The 14,522-nt window shown below is 37.7% G+C and overlaps 1 protein-coding gene across 1 annotated transcript in view; it reads right to left on the bottom strand.

Moving 5' to 3' along the window:
- The window catches only part of LMBRD2 (LMBR1 domain containing 2), a 1,695,734-nt gene that overhangs the window by 1,562,468 nt on the left and 118,744 nt on the right, over positions 1 to 14,522 (bottom strand). Inside the window, exon 2 of the mRNA XM_044069969.1 lies at positions 11,069 to 11,298. Coding sequence (XP_043925904.1) covers positions 11,069 to 11,242 — 174 coding nt within the window. The 5' untranslated portion in view covers positions 11,243 to 11,298. The remainder of the gene's footprint in view (positions 1 to 11,068; positions 11,299 to 14,522) is intronic.

Below are 14,522 nucleotides of genomic sequence, written 5' to 3'. Positions count from 1 at the left end.
CCAAATCTGACTACCGACCAGTTACAAGTGGTGTCCCACAGGGATCAGTCCTAGGTCCTTTCCTGTTTGGCATCTACTTCTCTGAAGTTCAAGCCAACACAAAGGGACTCTGGCTGACCAAGTTCACAGATGATTGCAAACTGGGAGCAATTAGTGATTCTCCAACTGATGTAGACAGTCTACAAAAAGGCCTCCCTGACACCAATGACTGGTGCCAGAACCATGTCCTTAAGCTCATTGCCAAAAAGTGCATCGTCATTCCCTTTGGGAAACATTCGGTGTCCATGAACTACCACGTAGGCGGTAGTCCACTAAACACCTAAGGTGTGATTAGAGACCTGGGGACACAGGCTGACAGCAACCTCTCCTTTGATAACCACATTGCCACGGTCATCAGAAAGACCTTCTATGTGGCACATCTCATTACAAAAGGTTTCTCATCCAGGAAGAAAGAGGTCATGATCCCTCTCTACTCATCCCTCATTAGACCTATTATAGAATACAACACCCCATTTGTTATGTACCTCACTAGACACCTACAACAACTGGAAAGGCCACAAAAATACCTCACTAAGAGGATCTTAGGCCTTAGACACATGCCCTATATAGACAGACTCAAAAAAACTCCAGCTATACTCTGTCTCTTATCGCCTACTTAAAGGTGATCTCTGCTTGACCCTACAAAGCCATGTCTGACCCAGAGCTGCTAGATATCCTACACCTAAAAAATCCCAATCCCTCCATGCCACACACTCCAAGGACCTTAACCTCATTACCATAATAAACAGAATGTGCTGGAGGGACAGGTTCCTAATCCAGAGACTTCCCATACTCTGGAACAAACTTCCCATTCACGTCAAGCAGAGCACTTCAATGGCCCTCTTTAAGAGAAATCTTGATAAGTGGGTGGGCAATAGGAAGTTCATCCCGGGGATCACTTCAGTGGCCTTGTTTGACAGGGGCATTGGGAACTAACTTTGGGCAGCATGATGCCAGGGAATCTTCTTGGGCTAGGCTTATATAGGCTCTAGGGCCATTAGCCTAGTACACACCTATGAACCTATCTACTAAGTATTCCTCTTTTAACAGCAGCTTCTATTCTAGATTCTACTAAAAATTCTACCAGTGCTGGTTTTTCATTTAGAAGCCCCCTATTTCTTTCTCTTTGCCTATACTCTGATATCAATCCTTGATAGGAAAGCCAATTTCTAGCCTGCAATCCAAATAAATTCTTTGCCTCTTCCCATTCTATTACCTTTCCCTCTCTAATTATTTGCTCCCAATACATTAGTTGTTTTGACAGTTTTCTCCAAAAAGTTCCAGCCCCCTCATGTTTTTTGTCTGCATCCCTAATTGCAGTCATCCCTATCAGCAGAATCTCCTTTCTCAGGTCTCGTGTTGGCGCAGTTCTTAGAATACTTTCCGCTACTTTATGAATATAAAATTCTGTATGGTTGTTATTCTTAAAGATCTGCATACATGAAATCCCAGCCCCTCTTTGTTTCTTGACTTTCCCCCTGTTTCATCATCACCCTTTTCCACTTTGTATTATAGGTTTCTGCTTGCGCTATGTATAGGAGCCTTAACTGTGTAGCTCTGAAATATCCCTTCAAATTGGGTAAGCCCAAGCCACCATGTTCAACTGGAAGAATCAGCTTATCCCACTTGACTCTTGCTGTCTTCTCTTCCCAGATAAAATCTTTCAGCTCTTCATTTTATCATGTCCCCATAAATATGGATAGTGCTGAACCAATTTGTGTGTAGATACATAACTTACATCTATTGTCTTTGTTTAAGCTTCAACAATTTTATATCCCGAAAAGATATGAAACTGCCTCAAAATGTTCCACACCACTGAAATGTCCTTTTCTAGTTTTATCAGGTATTTAACATCATCTGCAAATAAGAGTCAGCTTTTCTTGACTACCATACCAATTATACCCTTCAATTTCGGAGTCTTTTATTTTCTTTGCCAATAGTTCTAAACATAGTGCAAATAACAAAGAGGAAAGAGGACACCCTTGCCTGGTTCCTCTACTCAAACAGAAATTACCTGAGAGGAAACTACCCACTTTAATTTTCACCTCTATTCCCTCATATATTCTCCTAATTGACGTTATAATTTTCTCAGGGAATGTAAATGCTTCCATTGCCCTGCTAATAAACTCCTAGCTTACTCTGTGAAATGCTTTCTCTGCATCAAGAACAAACAACAACAGTAGTATTTTCTTACATTTAGTTTCCCTCTGTATCATCAATGTTCTGTTAATGTTGTCAAATGTTTGCCTCCCCTCCACAACACCTCAATGATCAAAATCTACCAATTTTGGCATCACCTTTGCCATTCTTTTAGCCATTATAGACATAAACACTTTATAATCATGGTTTAGGATTGAAATGTGCCTGTATGAAGCTGGAATTGATGGGTCTTTACCCTCTTTAGGTATTTCAGCCACCACAGCTTTCTTACAAGATGTTGGTAATTCTCCTCCTAGCTTCCAAACTTCCAGAACAGTACCATCTATTCCTGGGGACTTTACTGTGGATTGGTTATACATTACCATTTTTATCTAATTTCCTCCTGTCCTAACTGTTAATAAATGAACCTCATCTGCCTCGAACCCTGGCATATGTAATTCTTCCACAAACATTCCCATTTTTACCTTTTCTTGCTCTCCATATTTCTCTGCTTTGTACAGACTTTCATAAAATTTCTGGAATATTTCTAGTACCTCTACAGAATGTCCTTATCCTCCCTGTTACAGGCTCCCTAGGCTTGGCAACAAATTTCTACTTTTTGTTGCCTGAGTCAGTGCGCTAAAAGTTTTTGTGTTCTAGCCGTATAATAAAAAAAAAATTTGCTTAGTGGCAATCTTTCTAAACTCATGCATATTATAAGGTAATCCTTTATTTTCTGTTTAGCATTCTGCAATTGCTCCTCTTCTTGCTCTGTGAGATTCCCCCTATTCTGTAATACTTCAATATTTGTCAGTCCCTCTAAATAATTCTTGTTACTTCTTAACCACGTCTCCCTTTATTTCCACCCTATTTTTAAACTCTACTCTAATTTTATTCCACTCCTTAGCTATATTTTCACAAGAAATTTCGATCTTCTTTAATATCTCCCAAATTATTTCCACTACCCATTCCTTAAATTCTTCTTTTCAACAGGTAGGTGGGAAAGCACCAGTGTCTCAGTTTTATTTAAATTATCCTGTGTTACTTACTTTGGTCATTGGCATGTAATCTGAAATAGTTATTGGATGCTATTAAACGTTCAGCTGAATGCATATGTTCCTTTTAAATGTAAATTCTGTCTAGCCTGGCCCAGTTTTTGTATATTGGGGAATAACATGTCAATTCACTTCGAGTTCCTACTACTGAACTGACATCTTTCAAGCCAAACATTTTCATACACTTCAAGAATCCACTCTCCTTTGTTACATTTAATGTTCTGGGCCCCCAGGCACATCTTCATTGCTGCAAATCAAATCCAGTTCCTATAAGATTCCCTGCTGAAAACTGATTATTTCTCCCAGAATTTTCTTAAGCTCCATTATAGTTGTTTTAGGTGGAATATAAATACATGCCAGTGTAATCCTCTTCCCTTTCCAGTAGCCCCTTAGTAGTAAAAATCTATCATTATCTTTTTTTATCATCTTCTATCACTACTGGCGTTCCTCTTACAATTAATATAAGTACTCCACTTTTCCTTTGTCCCAGGTATTCCAATGAATAACTGTCCTGAAAACCTTTATTTATCAAATTCCCATGTTCAGTTCTTTCCAAATGAGTCTCCTGTAGCACAGCTATTTGCGCTCTACATTTTTTAATATACTTCACAACACTTTCTTTTTTATATATCTGTGAAGTCATTAACATTTAAAAATAATATAGAAAGTGTCCCACCTTTTACTTGTAGCAGCCTTTGGTTAAGCATCTATTTCCAGCTTTTGTGTTACATGCACACACTAATGTTTGGTAGGTTGATCTTTTATACAGTTGTTTCTTGTCATATCCATTTGAGCCTATGTCACATCCTATAAAACTTTGTTTTATTGAAAGCCTTCAAACAAACAAAAAAAAAACAAATACATCCTCAATACACCTCTAAAACCTACTAACTTAATATTAACACACAAAAACTATGCACATCTTCTGAAGTTTCCTCCGACCCATTACTTATGGATTTACTACACATAACCAAGTAAAATGGCACCTTAAATACTAGGTTCAGGAATCTAAACCTCTTCTGGAACATCACTAGAATGGTTTGGAGGGGCAGGTATATTTCTCAGAGGATACTGCTGCTATGAAACAGATTCCCCATCCACATAAAGCAAAGTTCACTCCTGTCTGTTTTCAAGCGCAACTCAGATCTATGGGTGGGAAACAGAAAATTTTCCCTAGGACTGCATGCTGTACCACTAATGAACAGATGCAGCTCACGAATGTTTTATCCCATGCATAAATCTCCTCAAATTACCTATGGTACGATTCCAGTTATTCTCATTAGGAGTAATATATAATTACTGACCACAGGATAGGTAAGTCCAATCTATAACCAAATGCTATTTCAAATGCAAAAAGGGAAACTGTCTAGGCTTAAAATTGCCCACAAGGGCAGCTAGCTTAGTATTTACCTATGAGCTTATTATGGAACTTACTAATAATTTATTTACTTATCATTTGTTTACCGGGAAAGCCAGATTGCGACAGAGCCCATTTTCAGTGAAGGCCCAGGGAGACATGCTCCAGGTGGATGTCTTTGGAATAAGAATATAGGATATCTACAAGCCCTGTACCCAAGCCAATTTAAGTTTGTTAAAGACAGATCCTCCCTCCTGAAGCTGGTGGGTTTCTTTGAACATCCCACTGATGCATTAGAATCAGGCAAATTGGTTCACACTGCCTACCTGGACCTGTCCAAGGCCTTTGATACCATCCCATGTTCTGGCATTGACAAGCTAATCAAATTAGATGTGATCCCATGTTACCCGCTGAATGGAAAACTGTCTAACTGAGAGAACCCAATCTAACAGAGTGGAAGGGATATGCTCTTTTCTAAAAAAGATTGCTCTCAACACCATTTCTCTTTGGTATTTATTTCTCTGACATCAAGGCCCACATTTAGGTCCTGTGCCTGATCAAGATGACTGCAAACTTGGATCCATCACTAACTCTCCATTTGTTTTCTAAATTCTTCAGGGGGGAGCTAATATACACCAATAAGTGGTACCTGCACCATGACATAAAAGCTAAACATCAAGAAATGTAGCACTGTGTTCTTAAGCAAAACTGGGCACCCATGTTCCTACCACCCAGGTGGCACCCCTTCAAAAGCTGACTCAGCCATTAGGGACCTGGACACTTTTGCTGACAAATCCTACTGGAAGTATTTCAGTCTCATCTTAGGGATAAAGACAATAAATGCATGACATTTTACAAAGAGTGAATGATAAAATGCAACATATAGGTGTATTATACACAAAGTGAATTATCAGAGTTGGTTTGAGAGTATAAAGACAATGGATATCTTACATTATATAAAAGTGACTGACATAATAATATACGATTGCTTTATATACACAGTAGATATAGCTGGCATGCATAAAGAATTATAATAAAAAGTAGTTGCAGAGAAAGTTATATAGAGGGAAGCATGTCAGGAAGAGGTCAAGTTATACAACCAGAGAGAAAGAGAGAGCTTGCATTTTCCTTGAGTTCTGTAACATGCTTTTAGTTCCGATCAGAAAATGGGATAAAATGAATGCTCTTTAAGAAAAGAAGGGAGCTATCCCACCAGTTTGGGACCAAGGATGGAGAAAGCATGATCTGTGCATTGAAACATTACTTTGGGGGATTTGAAAGAAAGGACCTGAGTGGTTAAGAATTCTAAGATTTTATATTGTGAATATCTTAATTGTCTGGGGGCTAGTGGGGGAAGATCTCTTTCTTAATAAGTTTAACCAGCTTGTTTCAGAGGCAGTTAGTTTTTTCAATTGTTTTACAGTGGTGTGCATTTCTTGAGGAAGAGAGTGATGAATCTGCATATGGCATTCAAGGTAGTTTGAATGGTGGCTGCATTTTTTTCAGAGGCTGCAGCAACAAGAGACAATATTCTAGTTGAGCCAATAAGATATATTTACCTATGGCATTCTTACAGAGTCTGCAAAGAAAAGGGGAGAGCCTACTAGCACAGAATAGGAGTGTGTGTGTGTGTGTGTGTGTGTGTGTGTGTGTGTGTGTGTGTGTGTGTGTGTGTGTGTGTGTGTGTCTGTGTGTAGTCCAGTTGAAGAATGAACTTTAGTAAGGGGTATAAACAAATCCCTACATATCTGAATGTAGTGATGTTTTCAATAGTGTTACTCAGATGACTGGATTTGTGGAGGTCTGGAGACAGAAGTCCCAGTTGTTCAAGATTTGGGAACTTATGTGGACAGTGACTTAATTTTTGACTAACGTGTCCATTGTGGTAAGAAAGTCCTTCAATATTTCACTGCTTATAAACAAAGGGATTGTGTCTAGATCTATGGATGTCATTGTCCCCCCTTTACTCAACCCTCATTAAGCCAGTCACCGAATATAATGTCCCCTTTGGCATGTTTGTGTCCAGACACATGTAATAACTGGAATGCCAGAAATACCTTAGTAAATGGATACAAGGTCTAAACAACATGCCCTACATGGATCGACTCAAAACTCAATCACTATACTCGGTACCCTACAGACTGCTAACAGGTGACCTGTGTGTGGCACACAAGGTATCCACAGAACAAATGCTGATGGATTTACTGCACATAAACAAGAAAACATGGCATCAGAAATACTCAGACTCTAGATCTAAGTCTCTTCTGCAACATCAACAGAACAGTTTGGAGGGAATGGTATACCTCAAAGAGGATACCACTACTAATGAATAGACTACCCATCCACATAAAACAAAGTTCATCCCTGTCCACATTCAAGTGCAACTTCAACCTATGGATGGGAAACAGAAAATTTACCTGAGGGCTGCCTTCTGTGCTACTAATGGATGGAGGCAGCTCTTAAATGCTTTATCTCTGCATGGGTCCACTTCAAATTATCTATGATATGATCCCAGTTATTCTCATTGGAGTAATATATAATTATCAACCATGGAATGGGTAAGGCCAATGTCTAACCAAATGGGATAGGTTAATTCAAGTGCAAAAAAAAAAAAACTGGCTAAGTTTAAACTGGCCTGCAAGGGCAGCTTGCCTATAACTTACCTATGAAATTAGTTTCTGTCTAGTATCAAATAGCAATGTTTTTCTTTTGGAGGAGTTCAGCAATAATTGCTTATCAGTGAACAATTGAATAAGGGCATGAAAATCAGCCTGAAGTTTACATTTAAAAGAGGAGAGAATGGCTGCAGTGGAAAAGGGCCATGTCATCAGCATAAATTCCAGAGAATCCCATTTTATTGAACAGATTTCCTTTGGATGTAAAGCAAAGTATCTCCATGAATCTCTTTAACTGTAACCTTCATAAATGAATGGCAATAGTAAATACACCCCAGGTCTGGCTCCTCAAGCCTTCATTGATAGGGGGTCAAAACTAGGTATAAATAGTCATGTCAGTGGGTACCTATGATTCAGGTATTGTGGTTAGGCCACTTATGGTCCTTTAAATCAACAGCCCGGTACTGACTTATGAACCTAACTTTGTTCCCAAATGTGTTCTGTTCCTTTAATTTCCCTTACAATCTTCTACCCCCCCATCCACATTCATTTCTTCTGAGGAAGTCTTGTATTCAAAAAGATGAAAGCACTTAACATTCTGCATTTTTATGCTTTTATAGCTTGTAATATTAATAAATTAAGTTTGGTGGATTCTTTTCGGCTCTGACATGTGGCCACAGTTTGTAATATCCAAGGTGTTTTTCTGCAAGCAGGAAATATATGTAGCTATTATACAGTATCACTATTTAAGAAAGAAATTGCCTGCCTTTCCTAAATAATTTCATTGCACAATGGCACTGTAGAGTCCCTCTGCATTGTTTTGTGTTCTTCTGCATTTTCTGATGTACTGCACATGCGAATGGGAATTACGTTCCCATGCTTGAGCAGTACATCAGCGCTGTCGAAAAGATGCAAAAGAGAAAAGAGAATCACTATTGCTGTTTTTTAGCATGCATTTTTTGAAGGATATGAAGGCTAAATCTTAAATGACTGTCATTAATTAAATACTTCAACTGCACTGGCTTGCTAGAAAACAGTTTTTTTATATGGAAAATACCAATACTATGAGACAAAACTCTGGCCATTCTCTAAAGATCCAGGCTGTTGAGAAGTACAAGAGTCGGCCGAGATTTAAGGAGGGACAGCGCACAAATACAAGGAAAATGAAGTACTTTTCCGTTTCTTTATTTTGTAGAACATACCTGATTTTTCTTGTATTTTGCTCTGCCCTCCAAAACATATTCCAATAGAAAACTCTGGCCACTCAATAGTACTTCAGCAGCTGGACTTATTTCTATTCATATAAGGTCTATTCACAATAGGCATGTTGGCTGGTCTGTCCAATCAGCAAGCATGTTTTTAGACAACGACGACCCATCATTGCACAATTTCCTACAACCCACAATCCACCTCATGCATTCACCTTCATCTCCTCATTCTTACACATTCAAAGTTTCAAATCATTCCATAACAAATTACTTCAAACTCTACAGACCCATCACACTTCCTGCTCTCTGCCCTTTGTCCATCCACATCTATTCTAGGCCCCTTCCTACCCATTTTATATGCCACTACATCCCTCAGCATTCTACTAATGACTATCCTTTCTGTCCACTAATACATAATGTGGCACATAAAAGACTTTCTGCAATATTTTCTGTTTTATTATTCTTCCAGCTAGTACTAAGGGTAATCTCTTCCATCTACTCAGAAGCATTAACATCTTCATGACAAGATTTTCTTGCAACTTAAATCTACCTTCTCTAACTCCAGTACCTACTTGCATGTGGTTTCATAATTCAAGGAAACCCTGAATACCCTCTATCTACCTACCTTCTCACTCACATCACTAACAATTTCTTCAGATAAACCTGCGAGTCTAGTCTCTTCTCAAGGTATCCTAAAAGCCTCCTCTCAGTCCACTAACAACAAACGAGCAGCAAACATGTTACAACAGGTACCTCCTGTTTTCTCCTTTCTAATTATTAGTCCTCCTATTCTACTTAACAGGATCTCCACCATAAATACAACTGAAAGAGTGACAAGGAAAACTCCTGCTTTTCCCTCTCTTCACCCTAAAAGAAACCCACTTACTGCTACCTCTGAGTTTCCATTTTAACCCAACACCCAGTCTTTACCTATCTTCTCAACTACGGCCCAAAATCCAATCAACCCAACACTGTTTCTAAAAACATCCAGTTCACCACATCAGAGTCCTAACAGATACCAAACAATAACAAAGGTCCAACCTGCCTTATTCCCATTCCTCAGTTTGTCTTATGAAAATAATTTCCAAATTACTTCTTATAGATGCAAAAGATAAAACCTTATACTACCATGAAATTAATATTGTTATCTTAACAAGACTGAGCATATCAAAACAAATTAGAACAACCCAAACATGCATTAGTTGAACGCAATGAGCTATTAGACCCACTCACTTGTTTTTGTTTATGGAGCTGAATAAAATTGTTTTCAGTGCTTTTAGTCAGTATTATGTTTTATCAACAATGAATTTGTCTATGCCTTTCTAGCTTCATTTGGTACATTTACCCCATCATGTTCTACCTTTGCTGTTGGAAACTACATGTGTATGTTTACATGAAAGGAGACTGTTGAAGACAGATGTAATAGATAAATAACTACAAACATTTAATTAGAAAAAAAGTGGCAGGTTTTGCAAGAGATGTGTTTAGGTTTCACCTCATTCAAAAAACGTATAAATAAATGTATAAGGATAGCATGTGGACCTCTTAATGAGCTCTTATAATAAACGGTTACATATTAAAATCCAAAGAGTTATCCTAAAAATATGTTGCTTTAGCACTTTTTCTATTTACTATCTGAAGAGTTTGTTTCATTATTGTTCACAGCTTCTTCACAGTAAAACTCTCTGCAGGTTTTAAAACTGTTACAGACGTTTGTTTTCTCCAGAACATGTTTCAATGACACAAGAAAAAGCAAGAAAAATATAGCCAACCTGGTAAATGCACCACTGTACTCCTCACTGGAATATCTAGAAAAATATGAAAGAATAGCCTTTTGAGCTATTCGAGCTAAACTAAAACACCAAGCAGTAGTGGTAAGAAATATTTGTAAAAGAAATGTGAAACAGTAGTAAAAAAAATCTTATTGCAATCAAAATTTCTTCACTTTTGCGAATAAAAACAGCTTTACCTTCTTCATACCAAAACAACAAATCTTCTTGTGATTAAAAATAGCTTCACTTCTTAGTAGCAAAACAACAAATCTTTACTGGGTGAAACTTTTTATACAAGTTTCACCCAATAAAAACTGTTGTTTTGCTACTAAGAAGTGAAACTATTTTTAATCGCAACAAGAAGATTTGTCGTTTTGGTAAGCAGAACATGAAGCTGTTATTCACAAAAGTGAAGAAACTTTGATCGCAACAAGATTTTTTTTTTACTACTGTTTGGCGTTTCATTTTCAAATATTTCTAACTACTACTGCTTACTACTGCTTGGTGTTTTACCTTAGATTGAATAGCTCAAAAGGCTATTCTTTCATATTTTTTCCTAGTTGTTTTTGACCTGAATAGTTGGACCCTGTCCACTATCTGACAGTTTAACCAAACTAAACTTCAGGGTGCTCACAATGCTTCATTTCTAACCTTACTGAAATATCTGGACACAAACTTATGCCTAGTTTACAGAACACATAACTTTTAACAGTTAACAGAGGCACAGAGGGGAATAGTTACCCCATAAAAAAGGAGAACATTGCTCATTAGATAACCATGTTGCCACCCTAAAAAACACTGCTAACAGTGGAATAATTAAACACTTACATTATTGATGCATATTTCAGTGTTAACATATGGAATATCTATTTAAGGTCCTTACCGTGCTCACATCCAGAGGCAGTATAAAAACAATGAGAAAACAAAGGTACCAAGCCAGTAAAGTTGCCACAATCACAAGTCTGTGCTGTTTTTTGAAGTCACCATAACGATGAAGCAGAAATAAGGCAAGAAAAAAGACCAACACAATTTCAAGTCCTAAGGCCACTCCGCTCATGGTGGAACAGATGCACCAAATCAATCAAAGGAACTCAAGATACCAGAAATACATCCCTGTTGAGAGACAAAGCAAAATTTAAGTTAAACAGTTCTTAGAATACTATCTAAACAATTTTTACTAAAGCATGTTTTCCAGGCTTAAAAAAAGTTAGTAACATATCTTACATATTTTTTTTATTTGGCAAGACCACTAAATGACATTCCACTTATTAGGTCTTACAATGTTCCACAAACAGTTATAGCACAGTTGATTTGAGTCACGGATGAGTAAACAATGACCCAACAAGCCAACTTCATTGAAAGAGCTCAAACCTAAACATTTATTTCAAGTGAGGGTAAGCTCCCCATGCGTTCCATGTAGAGGAGTCACCCCTGTGTGCCCTTATTTAATATAATGAGTTTCAAAGTTATATAACCCTACAGTACGCTACTAAACTTGTAGGTTCAAGCTCATTTAGATTACGTAACACTAAAAATGGACCCAACCACGTAAACAACCCAAGAAAGCAAAAGTTAGAAATGGCCTTGTTCATTGTGCGCAGCAACTTAGAAGGAGGTCCAAACATTAGACATTTCTCTTCCTAAAGCAGAAATGGAGGGCTTGCAGCTAGCACAACTACAGTGACTGTAAGAGTGGTAAGAAAGACCAGCATGCAGGAATCTGGGTTTGGACATGATCTGACAGTGTATGTGAAGAATTGCAGACAGAAGGAAACTACACTCTTTGTATCCACCCAGGGTGCTGTAGCAGGTCCTACACAGCTGGTCTTCCACATTTCTTTCCATCCAACTCTCTCTTTCTTGATGTTCTGTGGTGTCATACTCTAACAAGTAGCCTGGTAAATTCCATGGCTTAGCCACCTATTTTATAAACCACTATTTCTTATAGCCTGAAAGACACCTTCCCTCTCTCTCTCTACCGGACTTTCTGTACACTTCTATAGCTTCTTCAAATCCCCTCCACCCTGTCTCCATAAAAGAATGTGCTAATGTGCCATACTGCCCATCCCACTTTTCCTTCAGCATATACACGTTTAATGTATTTATTCAATTGCCTCATCATACACCGACCACTACAAACAGAACATTAAAAGAGTGATAATTTTAAACCAAATCTAAAATGATCAAAAACAATCAAAAAAACAAAACTAAGAGTTTTTTTGCAGGCTACACTCCCCTATCCCCTTCTACTTCTATACATCAGCACCAAGATTGCACAGATATGGGGTAAGAGCAAATACCCAGATCCACTGCAAACAATCTCACAAAGACACCAGATGGAAGGTTGAAATACAGTTCAAATGCATCTTCACTCTTCTGATCATTCACACTCAAAAATCTCAGCCACAAAATGTTTGCTCATATGAGCATTCACCCACAAGGATGGCAACCCCTTATTTGTATTCTTGTCATACAGTCCTTTCACAACATCTGCAACTTTCCATGGAATACTTTCTACCAGAATGCATCGCTGAACTACAGCCGCTTAATCTTTTTATTTCAATAAAAATTGTGTATGTGTGTGCGCATGTGCATGAGTATACATACACCAAATATATTAGTGCCTGATAATACATGGAAACTCAGCACTGAAACCTAAACATCATTTTCTAAAAGGTATTTTGACCCTAATGCCTTTTTTGCAGGCAGTAATCCCCCTGCACCATCAATTTGGGAGGCTCCAAACCCCTTACATATATACTTATTCCACAAAAGTAGGCATAAGAAACAACCACCACATTCCAACATACAGTGAATGATTCTGTACAAAAACAAATCAAACCCAAACCACAGATGTAAAGTAGCAATAATTAGCATTTACAATGTAAAGCAGTAAAACGGCAATTTTCAATCAGGCATAATTTTGTCTTCCAATATTTCAGATTTTCAAATTTGCAGTTTATATTTCCATACTATCTACTTTCCATATTGTACAAGGATCCCTACTTTATATAACTATATATACATACATACATACACATACATACATATTACATATATACACGCACACATACGCATTCAATACACATACATACATATACTGTGTGTGTGCGCGCGCGTGCGCGCGCAAGTAATATTCAACAGGTGTGCAAGCATGAAATACCTTGTAATGTAAATTAAGGGAACAAGAGTCAAACAGATTTGTGAGCAATGAGTCATAAATCAAGTTCCCTAATACTAAAGTAAAAGATGTTTTATTTACTGTACAAACCAGTCTCCCACATATTATTTTTATCTACTTTTACTGTTTTATGTTAGCTTAGTACATCCCACAAACTTCAATGGGCTATAGTAAGTGTCTAAATAGGTCTTAGGCATTTCATGGAAGCTTTTATGACTGGATTATCTTGTGGGTGGTTTTAGCCTATAGTGTCTTTCTGAGGTATTTTACTTGAGCATTAGTTAAGTTCTGATAATTTTTTTTAGGACTGTTGTGTCAGAATTTGTTAGCTTTACAGTTTAGTTAGGAATTTGTGTTAATTTTTGACTATAATTACATTTCTTTTTCCAGTAAGGGTATTACCTGACTGGCTAGTTGCAGACAATGCTCTGTCATTATTGCATTTATTTTTAGTTAAAATCAAGTTTTATCAACAATGCTATTATCATACTTTTTTATTTTTGCATTTTGATTTTTTTTTCATCCCTTATAATTTTCAGTTTCATTTCAATGTTCAAGGGTATAATTCAGAGGGCATTGCTGCTTTGGAGGGTTGTGCTCATAAATTCTTACTAAGCTTATGGCCAAAGGAGACCATCAAGAAGCTCAGCCATGCCACCCAGTACTGGTGTAAGACTAACAATGCCCCCCATTAAGTAGACATTCTCCACGTATCCATAGTGAAAATTTGTGGTCACCAATTCAGGCATTTAAATTGGTTTTAAATGTTGATAAGGAAGTACTCTGATGGACAGTAAAGGGCAGCCTATTCTAGGCACAAGGGACTTGTTAGGTAAGGCATTTCTCAAAACATCTGGTATTGTTTATGTGATAGTATACGTTTAGGTCTGCAGAATGGATGTTTGCATTCCCTCTGGTTTTGCTGAGGTGAAAAAGTTCAAAGACCCCTGGGCCATTCATTGCATGGAAGGCAAAACAGAGAAAACATATCAGAAGTTAGACACTAAGTGGAGGGACAAGGCTTTTAGTATATCAGAGAAGCTAAAGGTACTGAGACCTGAGATATTTTTGGTGAGGAAACATTGAGGTTCCTCAAGAGGGTTTATGTACTTAGCAAGGCACATGCCAAAGTGTACTTTACACTGAATGATGGCCT

Source organism: Protopterus annectens, chromosome 1.part0, assembly GCF_019279795.1.
Source record: "Protopterus annectens isolate FY-2018-M chromosome 1.part0, PAN1.0, whole genome shotgun sequence".
Classification (NCBI taxonomy): Eukaryota; Metazoa; Chordata; order Ceratodontiformes; family Protopteridae; genus Protopterus; species Protopterus annectens.
Note: the sequence above shows the minus strand (reverse complement) of the source record. Positions and strands in the feature narration are given on the sequence as shown.